The following is a 19,194-nucleotide window of genomic DNA, read 5'->3' as shown; positions in this document are numbered from 1 at the left end:
AGATTCAAGTGATTCTCCTGCCTCAGCCTCCCGAGTAGCTGGGATTACAGGTATGTGCCACCATGCCCGGCTAATTTTTTTGTATTTTTAGTAGAGATGGGGTTTCTCCATGTTAGTCAGGCTGGTCTCAAATGCCTGACCTCAGGTGCTCCGCCCGCCTCAGCCTCCCAAAGTGCTGGGATTACAGGCGTGAGCCACTGCGCCTGGCCTATATATTTTTTAAAACATCTTCATTAAAGAAAGTGTCCCTTTAATTACTGATATATAGCTTACTCCCATATAAATTTCATTTGCTTGTCACAGACTCAAACCTTTTGAAACCTAAACATGTAACCACTTTTCCACTTGCTTAGAGGAAGGTGTGAAAACAAGATAAATTTGGCATTGTCAATATGAAATACTCCTAAGGTAGAGAAAATTTACAAAGTTTTTTTTTTTAGGTACAGATGGGGTTTTGCCATGTTAGCCAGGATGGTTTCAAACTCCTGGCCTCAAGGGATCTGCCAGTCTCAGCCTCCTAAAGTGCTGGGATTACAGGCCTGAGCCACCTCATTCTGCCCCGAAAAGCTTTTTAAAACAAATAGGGGAAAGATGCAATACCATTTTCCTGCTCCGACTGAGCAGAGTCTTGTTTGAATGTAAACATTACAAAACAGTTCCAACTACTTCTGCATAAAATTTACTCTTCAGATTTCAAGAGATTCCAAACCAGGTACTTTCATAAGCAACAAAACTGCACATAATATTCAAATTCAAAGGGTTAAAAAAATTTTCATACTTACTTCTTCCTAAATTTTACTATACCATATTCTCCCACAATCTTGTTGACTTTTCTTCTATTCCAGAATTTAAAGAAATGTTTTACCAAATAAACACATGGAACTGCTAAATTACATTTAATAATAAATATAACATCATTTATAGGTTAACTACTTATATTTCTATGTGCACTAAGAACATTAAGAAAACAGAATATAGGCCAGGAACAGTGGCTCACACCTGTAATCTCAGCACTTTGGGAGGCCGAGGTGGGCGGATCACCTGAGGTTGGGAGTTTGAGACCAGCCTGACCAACATGGAGAAACCCCATCTTTACTAAATATACAAAATTAGCCAGGTATGGTGGCACACGCTTGTAATCCCAGCTACTCAGGAGGCTAAGCCAGGAGAATCACTTGAACCCGGGAAGTGGAGACTGCGGGGAGCCAAGATTGCGCCATTGCACTCCAGCCTGGGTAACAAGAACAAAACTCTGTCTCAAAAAAAAAGGAAAAGAAAAAACAGAATATAATAGACAATGGTTTAAACTTCATCTGCATTATTTTTCACTATTTAATTGTATCATCGAACCTTTATTCTATTATCATTTACTCCCGGCAGAACTAATTTTCTAAGTATTAATAGTTAATTTCTGAAGACTTATTCTATAAAGTATGCCCTAATGTATTTTTTTTTTTTTTTAAGACGGAATTTCGCTCTTGTTGTCCAGGCTGGAATGCAATGGCGCGATTTCGGCTCACCACAGCCTCCTCTCCTCGTGGGTCTAAGTGATTCTCCCACCTCAGCTTCCCAAGTAGCTGGGATTACAGGCATGTGACACCATGCCCGGCTAATTTTGTATTTTTAGTAGAGACGGGGTTTCTCCATGTTGGTCAGGTTGGTCTCGAACTCCTGAACTCAGGTGATCCGCCCTTCTCGGCCCTCAAAGTGCTGGGATTACAGGTGTGAGCCACTGTGCCCGGCCATGTATTCTTAATTTTACACTGCCTCCCTTAAATTTCCCAGGGTCTACCCTTCACTCAGACTTTCCACTTTTTGAATCAAGGCTGTATACCTCACCAGGGCTTTTAACCCTACTGGTTCCAGCTTATCACATTAGGTCATTTTCCAAATGTACTTCCCAAATCAATCCACAACTTCTTCCTTTTCACTAGCTTGAAAGACAGGTCAGGAGGTGATTTTAGGAAATGCCAAATGTTTTTTATCCATGCCTTTGCTCTACTTTAGCAGCACAGGTGCCATATTTAAACATCACATTTATTGTGTCTCACTAATGAACTTCTGTGAATTAAACACTTCTTCCTAGTCATCAATACAAGAAATAAAAATTAATTCCAGGATATAAAATCATTTAATTGGAAAACAATTTTAATCTTAGCATTTATAAAATCCTTAATGAGTTAAAATTTTTAATTGAGTATAAACTGGTTAAAAGAATAGACACCTTCAGTTTTAAACGCTGATTACATTTACTGCATTACTGTGGGTGCCTCAAAAACTTAACCAAACCTTGTTATTCTTAAACTGTGACAAGTCCTTTCAAAAGTATACATTATTTTGATAGTTATCACTTGCTACCATGCTTCAGATGTACAAAAGCTGTTCACTTAGTGTTCTCGCCATATAAATAGTCCATTAGATAAGGATTCACTGCTCAAAAACTTCACAGCAGCCATGTGGGACTGTGGACTAGACTCAGATGGGCTCTGAAAAGAACTGAGTCAAATCTCAGAACTGTTACTTTCACACTGTGTGACCTCAGACCATTCACCAAACTTCTCTAGTTTCCTTACCTTTAAAATGGAAAGAATGCAAAGACATGTACACAACACCTAACTCATTAGCCAGCACCTGGTTATTTAATGGGCAAATGCAGGATTCTTTTTGTCCTTCCCGTGAACTGTTCCTACTGGACTACTCCTTAAAATAGTATGTCAAAACTAAACCTATCCTTTGAACAAACTTAGGATTCGGGATCAACAAAATAATTTACAGAGCCATGCAGAGGCTACTGGATACTGTTTTCATCTTGATAGAAAATTAGGTAAGGCAAGTAAACAACAAAATGGTTATGATACAACCTGACATTTTTTGTGTATTTTACAACAGCTTTGCAATATAAATCACATACCATAAAACCCATCCATTTAAAATGTACAGTTCAGTGGTTTTTGGTACATTCAAGAGTTGTGCACCCATCAATACTTTATAGAGTATTTTCATCACCACCAAAACAAATCCCATCCCCATTACCAGTCACTCTCCATTGCTCCTTTTGCTCTCTGCCAGCCAATAATCTATTTTCCATCTCTACAGGTTTGCTTTATAAAATATATCCCTATCTGTACTTATTTCAACTGATCCCCAAACTTGGCTGCCCTATCTAAAGTGATTTATCATTCAGCATCTCTTAATTAAGGTAAACTAAGTCACATATGGCCATTAAAGTTTAAAGACTGTTATATATTTCTTAAAGGGTTTAAAAGGGATATCAGTAATTTTTGGTACTAAAGGTTTCCTTTAAGCAGGGTATTAAAATTCTACTTTAACTGAAAGTCAAAAGGAGGAAATACAGAGGAACACTCATGATAGAATGCATTAAGATATATTGGGCATATCGCAGAGGGAGACTTCATAGACTAGTGGATTGGTCAACTATTGCGCTTTAATGCAACTGCATACCTAGAGTGAGGCAAGGGGAGCAGTCCACCCAGGTGCAGGCAGTAAGTGGGTGAACTATCAAGACTAAATAACATAGCAAGACTTTGATTTTGTTCTTTTATTACCATCAAGCACGAACAATTTTTTTTTTTTTTTAATGGAATCTTGCTCTGTTGCCCAGCCCAGGCTGAAGTGCAATGGCATGATCTGAGGCTCCTTGCAACCTCCACCTTCCGGGTTCAAGCGATTCTCCTACCTCCTGAGTAGCTGGGATTACAGGCATAAGCTACCACACCCAGTTAATTCTTTATTTTTAGTACAGAGAGGGTTTCTCAATGTTTGGTCTCCCAAAGTGCTGGGATTACAGGCGTGAGCCACCACGCCTGGCCTGAGCACAGGCAATTCTAAATAACACCAGGGATAAAATATATCACCCCCAAAATATTTTGGCAATACTCTTAAGGGGTTGCTGTGGTTACTGCTGAGTTTTAACAACATATAAATATCAAATCTGCACATTTTTATTACATACCCTTTAATAAGCAATCCATCTTAATTGGAAGTTTATTAGGAAATCCTCCAGTTATATAGTCAGTTTTTGCAGATTTGATATACCTGTTCATTTGGAGGGTAAGTACAAAAAGGTTCAGGATTGCTTCAGCTCCCCTCAGGCTCAGCATGACTCCAATCCTATTGTACCTATATATATTCCTATGTTTAAATAGTATATTCAAAATTATAGCTGTGTCCAATTTTTCTTTCCTGAGATGTATTTTTTCTGGCATAAATATTTACAACCAACCAGAATCAGCCTCAAACAAATATAAAGATAAATATAATAAAACTTTAAAAGTGAAAACCCATGAACAAGAATCATAGAGATGCTATCACTAAGGAACAAAGTACAAGGAAGCTGTATTTCCTTGTACGTGAATATCAAAAGTGGTTATCAAATATAATAGACATTTACATTGAATTTTTAGGTGATAACTATTTCAGTAAAATTTTGACTACGGCATTTCAAAGTTATTACACTCAAGGCCGGGTGTGGTGGCTCACGCCTGTAATTCCAGCACTTTGGGAGGCTGAGGCAGGTGGATCATGAGGTCAGGAGTTCAAGACCCAGCCTGACTAACATGGTGAAATCCCGTCTCTACTAAAAATACAAAAATTAGCCAGGTGTGGTGGCACGTGCCTATAATCCCAGCTACTCAGGAGGCTGAGGCACGGAAACCACTTGAACCCAGGAGGAGGAGGTTGCAGTGAGCTGAGATTGTGCCACTGTACTCCAGTCTGGGGGAGAGGAAGATTCCATCTAAAAAACAAGAAAGTCATTACACTCAATGCTGAAAAAAATACGTGGATAGTATTGTGATTTCTAGAATTTATTGTGAAGTGTGCTTATAAATCACTGCCAAACACAGTGTTATGTTGAAAACTTCCTATTTGTGTATGTGTTGCTGTATATACAACATTTTGTAATTAAAATTAATTAAAAGTGCTCTTAACTGTGGGTGAAAACAGATGAATAAATCTGGTTGTAACTGTCTACTGAACACAAATATGTGAACATCAATTTTAACAGTCACTGACAAATCTGCCTAAGACTTTTAAAGAAACTGGCCAGCATGGCCAACATGGTGAAACACCGTCCCTACTAAAAATGCAAAAATTGGCTGGGCCTGGTAGCGTGTGCCTGTAATTTCAGCTACTAGGCAGGGCTGAGGCAGGAGAACTGCTTGAACCCAGGAAATGGAGGTTGCAATGTGCCGAGATCGTGCCACTGCACTCCAGCCTGGGTGACGAGCAATACTCCGCCTCAACAACAAAACAAAAACAAAAAAAAACTGTAATATTCGTATTCATTGTTGTGACATATCAGTATGCAGATAAGTTTTTCCACTATTTCAAAAAACATATATTAACACAATTTAAAAGTCTGGTATGATTTATATGTAGTATGTGTGTGGTGGGTGTGTGTGCATGCGCACATACAGTTCAAGTTTCCTTTCTGGCCATTTCCATTATTCATTTCATGATTATTTCTGAAAACAATTTTGCTACACAAAAAAGGGTGTGTTTAAAAAAAGTCTGCTCTGGATGTCAAATATGCTAGCTACACCACTGCTCTCTGGTCTCTTCCAACTGGGATCACTGACCCACACGGATTTATACCAAGAATCACCAATTATCCAAGCATAAATTATAACTTTCAAGAGGTATTTGGATGGCCATCCACCTTTCACTGAGCCCTGCTGTTCTCCTCTACCCCCTAGTAAAAACCCAGGCTTCTAATTCTTAACTCCACTCCTGAGTTACATTGGTTTTCTTCCTGAATTTACTAATCTGGTATAGTGCACTTTACTGGAATATCAGTTTCTGTATACTTATCTATGTCTTCAAAAGCACCAATAAAAAGCTCAAACTACTCAGCAATGAAATGTAATCAAAAAAACCATGCAAATATTGAACAGGATTGAAGGCGATCGGGTATAATAAATTATAATATTGTTTGTAAAATCTCTTGTAGTTCTCAAAATCACAGCAGCACAGTATTAATTACACTTAATAGTAACACAGAAATGTAGACATGTCTCTCCTAAGCTCTCAACAGATTCTGGTAAGGACTATTCTAATGCAAATTTAACTATTACCCACCTCTATTTTCTGTGGTTTGACAGAAACATAATACTAATAAATAACCAATGTTACCAAAATTTTGAACTGTTAATAGGTAAGCTGCTTATTCTGCTATATACCTGACAACAAAGTGTAGTTTTCAGCTTATGAAAGTTGTATGCTGTTGCTCCGAAGTGTGCTAAAAAAGGATTTGGCATATTGTCTCAACAAATGTTATGAATAACAGTAAAGGTTCATTACTTACGTAACATTTTTTTCCCTACTAAGTTATCAAGGTGTATTTCAAATGAGATTTGAATGTGTGCAGATATATACAGAAAAGTTACTTTGAATTCTGAAGTAAATTATGTTTGCTTGTGCTCCATGACACAGAACAACCTACAATTTTTATAGTGGCTTCCTATGTGGTAAACAAAACAAACAAAAAAACCCCAAAAAAACACTAACAATTGTGTCATCTCTCTAGTAGGTACAGTTTTAACCCGAATTCTGTTTCACAAGGTTTAGAAACCAACCTTTCCATTATTCTAATTGTTCTCTGAATCAATTCCTTAGGTGTTTATGTAATTTTTTCGGAAACAAAATACAGACAAAACGATAGACTAGGGAAGGAAATACTTACAACAAGAACATCAATGATAAATCCCACTACAGAAAGCTCTGAAGAATCACTTTATTGCAATCACTATAAAGCCAGACCAATACCCTTGTCAGAGACTAAGAATTCCCTGGGTAAAGAAAGTAGAGAAAGAAAACTATGTATAACCAACTTTCAACATTCAAAAACTCCTGGGATAACAGCACAACATGGTCAACTTTGGCAAGGGAAATCTCCAACTCTACTGCCAATAATCGACCTGGTTCTCTACATCTTTTCCATACAGTAAAGAACTTTGACCCCTCTATTTATATGTCTTTACATAAACATCTCAGAAATGATTGAACCCCAAACATTAATACTACAGGTTAAAAAAAATACTTAATAAGGTATCCCCATCAGATGAACTAAATTCTAGAAAACAATCATCCCTAGTAATCAACAATAGTCATACAGAACAATTTGCAGTGAGAATAAGAAGTAGCAAGCTCCCCACTAAGATGCAAAACTCAACTCTTCCTTCAGAACAACATGACTGACAGCCCAACACGATAAGTGTACCAATGTCAATTCGTACATTAAGTATTCGTAAAGCTTAATTTATGTCCAACTTTAAAGATAACCATGAATATACAAGTACTCGCATTTTTTTCTATACTGCAAAGTAGCATTATATGCATAGCATCTCAGCACTGCAGTTCTCAAAAAGGAATCTAAGGATCTTTGAGAGGTCTGAGTCCTTTTCATCAGAACTGTTTTCATATGAATACTAAGATATTTCTTGCCTTTTTGTTCGTTTTCTCAGAAGTATGTAGCAGTATATTCCAGAGGCTACCTGATGTGTGTTATTGCAACAGACTGAATGAAAAACTGGAACGAGGATCCAGGTTTTATTAAACCAAAGTTTAAATGAGATGTGCAAAAATGTAAAATGATGTGACTCTTACTAATTTGTTTTAGAAACGTTACTTTTCTCATTAAAAATGTTATTTCTGCTAACATATTGTAATAAGTTTATTGTTATTTTTAGTAAATTAATAAACACATTTCTCAGTTTAAATTTCTAATATGGTAAATATCAATAAATATAATAACCAATAGATACAAAAGCTCTCTCTGGCCCTTAACTTTTAAGAATTTAAAAGGATCTAGCCAGGCGTGGTGGCTTATGCCTATTATTCCAGCACTTTTAGGAGGCTAAGGTGGGCTAATCACTTGAGCTCAGAGGCTCGAGACCAGCTTGGGCAACAAAGCAAACCCCATGTCTACAGAAAAAATAGAAAAATCAGCCAGGCATGGTGGCAGAGGTTTGTAGTCCCAGCTACTTGGGAGGCTGAGACAGGAGGATAGTTTGAGCCCAGGAGGTGAAGGTTGCAATGGGTGGAGTTCGTGCCACTGCCCTCTAGTCTGGGCCACAGAGCCAGACACTGTCTCATAAAACAAATAAATGGGTCTAAAACCAAAAAGTTTGAGAATAGCTGTCCCACAGAAATTCCTACACATGTGTACAAAGAGACATGCTTGAAAAGTTCATTTCAGCCTGTCAGCAAAATGTTAACTAAATCTTAATAGTATTAATATTTGAGCAAACAAAAAAAAGCAGGTCAAAGCTGCAGTAAGCCGTGCTGGTGCCACTACACTCCAGTATCAAACACAGAATATTACATATTGTTTATGGACCACAGAGATTAATACTAAATTATCTGATTGTCTCTCCTGCAAGTGGGAGGAGAGTTGGGGTTGGAGTGAGGATGAAAGGAAGACTTTATATTTTATTTTTAAATTAAAAACACAAAATAGTAACAACTGTATATTCTTAACTGTTTTATTTTCTCTGCACTATTTTTGTACTTTTTTTTGAGATGGACTCTCGTACTGTTGCCCGAGCTGGAGTGCAGTGGCCCAATCTTGGTTCACTGCAACCTCCGCCTCCAGGGTTCAAGCGATTCCCCTACCTCAGCCTCCCGAGTAGCTGGGATTACAGGCGCCTATCAGGAGGCCCACCTAATTTTTCCTATTTTTAGTAGAGACAGGGTTTCACCATGTTGACCAGGCTGGTCTCTAACTCCCGACCTCGTGATTCACCCACCTTGGCCTCCCAAAGTGCTGGAATTACAGGTGTATGCCACTGTGCCTGGACTATTTTTGTACTTTAAATGTCTTAAAACTGCAGATGATGCAAAAAAAAAGTGGGAGGGGCAAGATACAATTCTTCAGGATGTAGGCAAGATGGGTTAAACACTAAAAATACAGTCAATGGGTTAAAAAATACAATTCAGCTGGGCGCAGTGGCTCACGCGTGTAATCCCAGCACTTTGGGAGGCCAGGAGGGCGGAACACGAGGTCAAGAGATCAAGGCCATCCTGGCCAACATGGTGAAACCCTATCTCTACTAAAAATACAAAAATTAGCTGGGCGTGGTGGTATACTCCTGTAGTCCCAGCTACTCGGAAGGCTGAGGTAGGAGAATCGCTTGAACCCAGGAGGCAGAGGTTGCAGTGAGCTGAGACTGTGCCACTGCACTCCAGCCTGGGGATAGAGCGAGTCTCCATCTCAAAAAAAAAAACAAAAAACAAAAAACAAAAAACAACAACAAAAACAAAAAAACAACAACAAAAACCATACTCTTTATTCTATTCCACAAACTTTAGCAAATTCTTCATAATTCAGAAGTGTATAAACTATACAACAGACACCACTAAGTATTAGCCATAATTGATAACTGATTGTTTTTCACTCATCTTTTCATCTTTCACAACACTTAATACATGTCTTGCCATAAAAGTTCTCCAAATATTCTGTTAAATGGGTATCTTTAATAACCTCATCTTTCCTATCTTCCTTTCCTTCTTTGAGATGGACGTCTTTTATCTGCACTTCTGATTTGTCCCATTTCTCTTATCCATAATTTTGCTTCAAGTTAGCCATCCCCCCTCTTGCTGGTAAACTATGCTTTTCTACACCCCCTTCCTTGAAAATGCTAAAGCCTCTACTCCCATCTAAGAGACTAGGGATTCAACACTACTAACTAAAGCTAAAGCCTTATATATATTATAAACGAAGGTAATGCCTTTCACCAGTGCCTAGTACATTGTAAACTGCCCTTCCTTCCCTCATCCTTAAGCAACGTTTCCCTCTAATCCCTCAAAACCAAATCTCTAAAGACTACTTTACACTAGCTACCTCTTATTTCCTTATCTCCCATCACCATTCAACCCTAAATTTCAAATCCCATTGCCCTCAAACATTTCAGTGGCCAAGTCCCCTCATACTATACAAAATATTATCTTCAGTGGAGAGATCCGAGTTCAAATCCTAGTTCTGCCATTAACTAGCAATATGCCCTTGGGGGAGTTATTATTTATTATAATTTCTTGGAAAATCAGCTTCCTCATCTGTAATTGGACTCTATGCAGGGTTGTGGGAATACATATTAAATTAGACATGTGTACATATAAGTGCCTGACATGCCATTGGTCTTATATTAATTCCTTTTGTTCCCCCTTTCAATTTTCCCCCACCTTTCCCATCTGAACTCCTGGATGTCTCCCTCTATCTCCTAGTTGCTTCCAAGTTTAAGTCCTGTAAGCCCAACTGCTTGCCAAAAATTTCCATGTGATGGTTCCACAATTAACTCAAACTCAACCTGTTCAAAAATCAAACACATTTCTTCTCTACTAAGTAGGCTTTTGATGACTTGTGTTAGGGTATCACCACTAACACAAGGGCTAACCTAAGGGCTGAGAGAGTGGTATCACCACTCTCTCAGCCCTTAGGATGTGGGGACAAAAGGTGCTTATAAACCTATCAGATGCCAAGGTCCATGGATTCCTTTGGCCCACATCCTTTCTCTACTCTCCATTCCCACCATACACTTGCCAAGTTCAGGTTTTACTTATATTTCCTACCAAGTCTCTGCCTCCTATAATGCATACAACTATGAACGAAACCGTTTTGATTACATTATCCCACTGCTTAAAACCTTCAATGTTTACCTACAGCCTAAAAATGAAATTCAAACACATTAGGCAAACATGAAACTTGTCAGGCTCAAACTACTTTACCATCCTTACTTTCCAGTAGCCTTCAGAATCAAAATAACTCACTTTTCAACACTACTGCCCTTCGATCACTGCTTCCTACATCTTCTGAAGTCCTAAAACTGATACCCGCTCCTCTTCCCAAGCCTTCACTGATCTCCAATGGCTATGCCACACTGCAATGGAAGGATCCCAAAGGAAGCTGTTCTACCACATCATATTAAAGTTATTTGTCTAAGTCTTATGTCCTCTACTGGATTAGACTTTTAGGTGACTGAGATGCTTGGTAGCCCTACAGTACTCAGGACGTGGCTGTGCAGGTGAGCAGGCACTCAGAAGTTTAAGTGAAGATCAGATTTGAGAGATTCAAGATTATATGGGGAATGAATCAAGAACATTTCATGAATGGGGAGAAATAGTTGAGAAGCACTACAAATCAAGTAGGCACAGTAAGATGAATTTTAAAGTCAGATTAATTTCTCTAGAAGAGTTTTAATTTAGCAGAAGAGAGTTGGCATTCTTTGCAGTTCACAAAGACTAGGAATAGAACTGAAATGAACTGGAAAATGAACAATGATAAGAAAATGCTCATTCTGCACATTTAAAAAGGTCAAATATCACTTCCCTTTTTCAAGGAATCAATACCATTCCTAACTTTGGTTTTTCAAAGTAAAAATTACTGATGGTGCCTTTTCAGGATTAATAGAAAATACTTTGCTTAACAATGTGCTTGATGTCAACTTCCATAACGCCTGAATCAGAATACTTCTGATCTTAAGAATAAACTAAAAATCCTCTTCTTTCATCAAAAACATTCTTTCTTCCGATTCTGAAATAAAATTTTAAAAAACACATTCACTGTTGGGAGAAAAATGTACTTGAAATATTTTAACTACTGTTGTGCCATTTGTTTTAATTCTCATTCAACAATTATTTGCAAAGCACCTGTTTTGATTGGGAGAGAAGGCGGGAAAGGAACAGAGACTTCCTGCCCTCATGGAGCCTGGAGTCAACATTCCAGTGAATTTTACCTTCACAAAACAATCAACTTCCAACCCTAAAATAGTTGGAGCATTATCACAAATTCTCTGGCGATCAAAAACTAGGACATATTATTTTTATTGTTTTGAAAATCATCACTACTGAACTTTTGCAAGACACTGTCCATTACCAGCTGCAACTACTGCAGTTAGGGCATTTTATTTACCCATCAATTGAAGAAAATCATTTTTAGGGTAACTTATATGGCAATAAATTGTCTCAACTGCAGTGTAATTGGAGAGTCCCATATATTATAGCACCGCAAATCTAAAGGAAAGTTATTGCACCATAATTGTTACAAGTAAACCTACAAAATCTGTGAGATGCAGCACGTTTTTAATGCCACATCCACATATCTCGAACTACTACATTTGATTTTTCAATGTTGCTTTATCTTTGGTACTTGGAAAGGGAAGACAATACAGCTCAACCCATGACAATAGTTCCCATTCTGTAACCGCATTTTAAATCATCAATAGCCAAGTCTCCTCCTCCCAAATCGATTCTGACAAATAGGATGTATGGACTCTACACTCCAAAAGCAACACCTGGAATGATCAGAGAAACAACTAGAGAACTTTAAGGCCGCAGGCAGCTTTGTTCCCGGTTTGGAGAGGTTTTCACATGTAAATGTCCTCGTAGAAGGGAGCCGAGGATTAACTACCTCGGGAGGGGGTGCGAGGGTAGGGAACTGGAGGACAACGCCAGCCTTCTAGCGGACTAAGGCGGAGCGAATACTCTTCTCTCCCATTCAACTTTTTAGGCGTCACGTTGGGGCTATAGAGCCTATAAGAGGGTTATGTTCACGACTTTAAATTATTATAACGAGCCACCCCCTCTCCGTTTATTAGCCCTATTTCCCAAGTGCGTGAATCTCGGAGAAGGGGGATGAACACCCTCTCCAACTCCTCCCAGACCCGGGATCAGAGTCCAGTCGTCGACGCGCCGCGGCCTGAGCAACAGGAGAGCTGAAGCCACCGCTCCGCCAGCCCCACGACCGGCAGATGCTCCCGTTCCCCCGCCCCCAACCCCACGCGCCCGCCCGCGCTTCTTTCTTAGCCCCTTGCGGGCTCCCAGCACTGCGAACCCGACAACGGGGCTCGCGGAAGAGACAGCGAGGGCGCCCGGACCCAAAAAAGGGACAAGTTAGAGGAACGGGCACAGACTTGGGCTAGGGGAGGCCGCAAGGGGGCGAGGAGGGGAAGCCCGAGGTCGCCGTCCGGGGGTGGGCAGTGGGGGGAGGGGTGCAGGGTCAGTTCCCGTGGTCGCCGCGACCTCTCCCGGGCCACAGGCCCCGCTCCGTGCAGGCCCCGCCGCCCCGGAACCGGGGCAGGAAGCGTCCCCACCCGGACCAAAGCTTTAAACCTCAGGCGGCGGGAGAAACGGGCCCCGGCTCCCGCAGCAGGCCCGGCACCCCCCTGCCCCGAGCACCCCTTACCTCCTGGTTGAAGGCGTTGACGGCGTCCATGTTCGCGCTGCGGCGGCGGCTGTTCCGGGCCCGCCGGTCACATAGACCTCGCGCCGCGGCGGAGCGGGGCCGGGAAACCAACCGGGCCTGGTGGCTGGGGGGAGGCGACGAGCGGCGGAGCCCGAGGCCCGGGCAGGAAGAGGCTGCGGCCGAAGCGGCGAGGCGGGCGGCCGAGGCAGAGGCGAAGAGGTGGCGGGCCCCCTCTCAGTCCCGTTCGCAGGATGAGGAAAAGGAGGCGGCGGCAGCGCCGGTCTTCAACATGTCCGTTTGGTGGTGGCGGCTGCGCTCTGCGTCTCGCTGACACGGCCCCCCGCGCCCTCACGCACTGGCTCACACTGGCCCGGCCGGCGAGCGGGCGGGCCTCTCTCTCCCTCTCTCCAGCGGGATGGCGGCAGCTGCCCGAGTCCACGCCGCGCGGGGCACCCTGGGACGGCTCAGGCCTCCCGGCGCTTCCTGTGCCCGGCGTCTGCCCCGCCCCGTTGCGCTGGCCCCGCCCCCTCCCCGCCTCGTCCCGCCCTGCGCCGCCCCGCGTGCCTGGCTGCTGGCGCGTGACGCCGGGACGCCGGGCGCTTTCCCGCCAGCGGCGGCCGCGGGCCGGGGAGACAGCCTGGCACCGAGGCCAGGCCCGGGCGGAGGGCGCCGCAGAGCGCGGGATCCTAGGGCTGCGAGGGTGACCTAGAGCAAGACCTGGCGCACGCGCGCTCCGCTCGACGCGGTGCTCCCGGGTGCGTCTGTGCGAAATGTTCGGCCCTAACCGGCCCTGCACCCAGCGGGGGCGGCGGGCATGGAGCCGCTCGCTCTCCGCTGCCGCGAACAAAGGGCGCAGGATTTAACCTCGGCCCTCTGGGCGTGCCTTTGCAGGCCCTCGTGCGCTCTGCTGGGGAAAAGAAAAAAAAGCTTCAGCCAATGCCAGTGCAGCTGTGTGCCCGCTGTAGTTGTGCAGGTTAATTCTGCGCGAGCTAAAACACCAAGAAAGACGTGCAGGCACTGGATATCCACGCAGGCCTTAAGGAACGCCTGTGCAGCCTTGTGCCACGAGAGGAGTGGATTCACTAACTTTCACGCTGATTCCTCAAACCAAGTTGTTTCATTTTTGGCCAAAACTGTTTATGCTGATCACTTTCCTTGAGTACCTACTGGCTGCCTGGTGTTAGGGACAGGGAATAAAAGATAATTGTTTTGCCTGAAAACACCACAGTTTAGTGGAGAGGACAGGCAACTGAGCAGATACTTATAAAAGCATGCTTAGTGTTACGGCAGAGGCCCTGGGAAACAAGAAAGATGCGCCTCCGACAGGAAGTCCAGGAAAGCTTCCTAGAGGAAGTGGCACCTGAGCTACATCTGGAGGGAGGAGAGGCCTACAGAGCCTGATGAGGACTGCCACCATCACCTCCCCGAAGGAGGACCAGCTGGAGCTTAGGAGCAAAGTGGACTGAGAGACGAGAGTGAGACCAGATCCTAAAGAGGCTTTGCTCTTCCAGAGTTTGGATTTTGCCCCCTTAAGGCAGAGGGGAGCCCTTGAAAGGGGAAGGTGGAGTGATGGATGCAGTGTTCTCAGAAGGATGGTGCAAAGTAGTAAGAGGGGACAGGGAAAGAATGGCCCTAGCCCCCCGGGAAAATGAGGACTGAAGGTGGTGGCGATGGAGAAGGAAGGACAGATGTTTAGGAAGTGGAGTGGAAGGGCCAAGGCAGAATAATTGTGAGGTTAATAAAGGGGGTGTCCAGGAGGAGGCCCAGAGCCTGACTTGATGAATGACATGGGTGGTGGGTTTATGAGTCAACGTAGGGAATATATGGGGAAGAAGGCGTGGGTTTGAGGGAAGACAGGATGATGGTTAACACTTGTCGCTTACCATGCGCCAGGGTCTCCTGACAAGCTATTCTGTACTGTTTCATTTAATCTCCGTAACAGGCTTCTCGGTGAGGTGTCTATTAGTAATGCCCTCATTTTATAATTCAGGGAGTGAGTGAACTAATGTGTCCAAGGTCACACAGCTGGATCATTTCCGTCTGGGGCCTGTGGAGTTTGAGCTGTCCCTGGGACAAATAAGTGAGGATGTCTAGGAGGCAGTTGGATAAACACGTGCAGAGTCAGGAGCGATGGCTGAGATGATAGAAATCTGGGAGTCATTAGTGCACAGCTAGTGGTGGAAGGAGCTGAAATAGGGGGAAAAAGCCCAGGAACACAGGTATGTAAGGGATATGTTGGAGGTAAGAAGAGGTGAAGAAAGAGCTCTGAAGTGATCAGCTCTATGTGGTGCTGGAAGTAAAAGTCCAGCAAGATAAGAATTGGAAAGTGCCTGATGGGTGCTACATGCAGGGAGCTTGTCCTGCGTGTAGGCTGGCGTGGTGAGGGCAAAAGCTAGACTGATGTGTATCAAAGAGGGGAAGGCAGGCAGGAGAAAGTTTATAGAAACTTGGCTGTGAAGGCAAGCTGTGAAGACAACAGAAAAAACTTGTAGGAGGAAGTGAGAGTGTTTGCTTGTGTGTTGTTTTGTTTTGAGATGAGGGTAATGTACTCTTAATTACTTGTTAAAGGAACAAAGTAGATTTCAAATTTTATTTTCGGGTCCCCTCATCTTCTACTTCATTACCACTTCCTATCACTACTTTTTAATTTTCCAGCTGAACTACCATTATATTTTCCAAATCCATCTTGCTTCTGTAACAGCTGTCATCCACAAGATCACTAACATTGCATTAGAAAGTATAGACGTGAGGCCGGTGCAGTGGCTCAGGCCTGTAATCTCAGCATTTTTGGAGGTCAAGGCAGGCAGATCACTTGAGGTCAGGAGTTTGAGACCAGCCTTGCCAAAATGGTGAAACCTGGTCTCTACCAAAAATATAAAAAATTAGCCAGGTGTGGTGGCATGTGCCTGTAATCCCAGCTATGCTGGAGGCTGAGGCCGGAGAATCGCTTGAACCCGGGAGGCAGAGGTTGCAGTGAGCCGACATGGTGCCACTGCACTCTAGCCTGGGCAAGGGAGCAACACTCCATCTCAAAAAAAAAAAAAAAAAAAAAGGTAAAAGTACAGATGTGAGTAGATCTCTGTTTCCTACCCTTTGGCATTTGGCATTTGGCATTTCTGGAGATCTACTGTCTCCCAATTCTGTCCAAGATCCCCACACCATGTTTCCAGCCTATTGCCAGGGCACAACCCACATTTTGTCATTCCCTGGACGCATCTGGGAATTGACATGGCTGGGCCTTTGCTCTCATAGAAAACTCCTCTCTGCTCCTCTATATAGGCGGTCCCATTTAACATCTAGTTGATATTGAGATGTCACTGCCTTTTCATTCACTAATCATGTATTGAGCATGTACTTTGTGCCAGGCACTGTGCGGAAAAGCTTCCCCACTCCCCTTTCAGCTAGTCTCAGCATCTTCCACCATATGCTTCTATGACTCCACCATAGCACCTCTTACCTTGTATTGCTGTTATCTGAAAAAAAAAAAAAGAGTCTGCATTATTCTGACACAATGTGCTCCCACCCTGTCTCTACCTGTTTCTGTGAAGAGTGGCAGAACTTAAAAATGGGTCCACAAAGCCAAACGGGATCCCCCTTCCCCAATTCATACACAGTCTGCTTTCCTCTTGTGATTCAGGGAAATAGATTTGTCCAAGGAAGGATGAAGTCTTAAGCTGGAGTTGGAAAGGGGGACGTGGGACGAGGGTGGTGGGTTGAGCTTTGGACAGGTTGCCTTTTGGGACTCAGTGCTTTACCGCTATTGGGGCCTATAATGGTTGTCGAATGAGGGAGTGATTGTCCAAAGTGGGTATTTTCTTTGTACCATCCTGCTGAGATTTTAATGCACAAGAAACAAGATTTGGCTTCTAAGATCCATGTGCTTGAGGTAGTTAGATTTTGGAGGTTCTTTCCTGGATAGGATTGTTTGGTTTTTATGTTGAGAGTGTTTGAGAGGTCTTTTAAAAGTAGTTGGGGAATATATGCTATCAGCTAGACTTTGGGTGCCTTGGCAGCATTTTCTAGCATTTTCCTGTTCTGAAGACAGCAGCACCTGTATCTGTTCTGGAACATCTGGTAGCCATTTGCACAGCTACTGCTGGACTTCCATCTTTATCTCTTCAGGCAGACAAGTCAAACCTTCCAATAGGAAATTTTGGGTAAATGACAAAAACTCATGAGGGTTGTCCTTTGTGAGCAGACTTTGAAGCAGTAGGAATGTAGCCTATTGAAAAGATGGCCAGAGGTTCAGAAATAAATGTGATGGATAAAAATCAGCAAGACATTTAATACATCTGCAAACTTGCCTTTCAAAGAACATTGATTGAAACAGATTCGTTTGTTTATAATGTGGGTATGAAAATAGTTTTGAAAAGCCATTCTAAACAAACTTATGTTTTTAGAAAGAGTAGATGAAATCTGTTTGCAGAGGAAGGAAAAGATGACATTCAGGAAGCAATATTCTGGTTAATTCTGTGTTCTTCGAAAGCCCACTCATTTACTTGAAAGGAATGCCGGCTACAATCCACAGGTGTAGAGAATATGGAGAGAAAGCATCTCACGCCTGACGAGTCCAGTGAAACATTTATAGATAAGAATCTAAGAGAATATGGGTTCTTTCTGTTTTTTTGTTTGTTTGTTTTTGAGACAGCGTCTTGCTCTGTCACCCAGGCTGGAATGCAGTGGTATGATCATGGCTCACTGCAGCCTTGACCTCCTGGGTTCAAATGATCCTTCCATGTCAGCCTCCCGAATAGCTGGGATTACAGGTACAAGCCTCCATGCCCAACTAATCTCCCTATGTTGTCCAGGCTGGTCTTGAACTCCTGGGCTCAAGCAATTCTTCCATCTCAGCCTCCCAGAGTTCTAGGATTATAGGCATGAGCCACCACACCTGGCCTAATTTTAAATTTGTTTGTGGACAGGGTCTTCCTGTGTTGTCCAGGCTGGTCTTCAACTCCTGTTCTTAAGCGGTCCTCCTGCCTCGGCCTCCCAAAGTGTTGGGAATATGGGTGTGAATATGAGCCACTGCACCCAGCCTTGAAAATGACTTCTTTCTAATGCTTTATGCCATCTACTTTCTGGAGCGAGTATAAACTGGCTGTATTATTTGAGACTTCTTGCTCCTTGGTCTGCTTTCCTTCTCTGGCCAGCCTCCTGGATTCAAAGTCATTTGTCAGATATGTGTATTGTAAATACTTCCTCCCAGTCTATGGCTTACCATTTCATTGTCTTGCTTCCTCCTCTCTCTGAAGCTTTCCCTGACCCCTCTATGATCCTTCTTCCTCCCCACTTAGGGATGTGACTGAACTCTCTCCTGGTTTAGAACTGCATTGCAACTGCCCGCTGGGGAATTCCACATGGGTATCCCTCCATCCCCAAGGGACCCACCTGACTCCTTTTTGTGCATCCTCTGTCTTCTTGCCCTTTATGCTGCTGGGGCCAAAACAATGGAATGACATGTATGGAAAGCAGGAACTCCAAGAAGGAAGAGCCCAACAGCAGTCGGGCAATGGGATTTTTGGGAATTTTCATTTTCTTCTTAATTTTTCAGCATTTTTCATACCCCTTACAGATGGCATGTATCACTTTTTTTTTCTTTTCTTTTTTTTTGAGACGCAGTCTCACTCTGTTGCCCTGGCTGGAGTGCAGTGGAATGATCTCGGCTCCCTGCAACCTCCACCTCCTGGGTTCAAGTGATTCTCCTGCCTCAGCCTCCAGAGCAGCTGAGATTACAGGCGTCTGCTATCGTGCCTGGCTAACTGCTTTGTTTGTTTGTTTTGTTTTGTTTTGTTTTTTGTATTTTTAGTAGAGACAGGATTTTGCCATGTTGGCCAGGCTGGTCTTGAACTCCCGACCTCAGGTGATCCACCTGCCTCGGCCTCTCAAAGTACTGAGATTACAGGCATGAGCCACCACGCCAGGCCAGTTTTACTGTTAGAAAGAGTAAGCTCCTTAAAAAAAAAAAAGAAAACATGCAAGTAAGTATGCAGCAAACC

The 19,194-nt window shown here is 43.0% G+C and overlaps 1 protein-coding gene across 4 annotated transcripts in view; it reads right to left on the bottom strand.

Moving 5' to 3' along the window:
* The window catches only part of SCAF4 (SR-related CTD associated factor 4), a 66,242-nt gene extending 52,588 nt beyond the window's left edge, over positions 1-13,654 (bottom strand). For all 4 annotated transcript variants that reach the window (XM_005548828.5, XM_005548831.5, XM_005548829.5 and 1 more), the window contains exon 1: positions 13,199-13,654. In XM_005548828.5, the coding sequence (XP_005548885.2) occupies positions 13,199-13,228 (30 nt within the window). In that variant the 5' untranslated portion in view covers positions 13,229-13,654. The remainder of the gene's footprint in view (positions 1-13,198) is intronic.
* Between the last annotated feature and the right edge of the window lie 5,540 nt (positions 13,655-19,194).

The sequence above is a fragment of the Macaca fascicularis genome, chromosome 3 (genome assembly GCF_037993035.2).
Source record: "Macaca fascicularis isolate 582-1 chromosome 3, T2T-MFA8v1.1".
In the NCBI taxonomy this organism is placed as follows: domain Eukaryota; kingdom Metazoa; phylum Chordata; class Mammalia; order Primates; family Cercopithecidae; genus Macaca; species Macaca fascicularis.
This window is presented reverse-complemented; position numbering and strand designations above follow the sequence as displayed.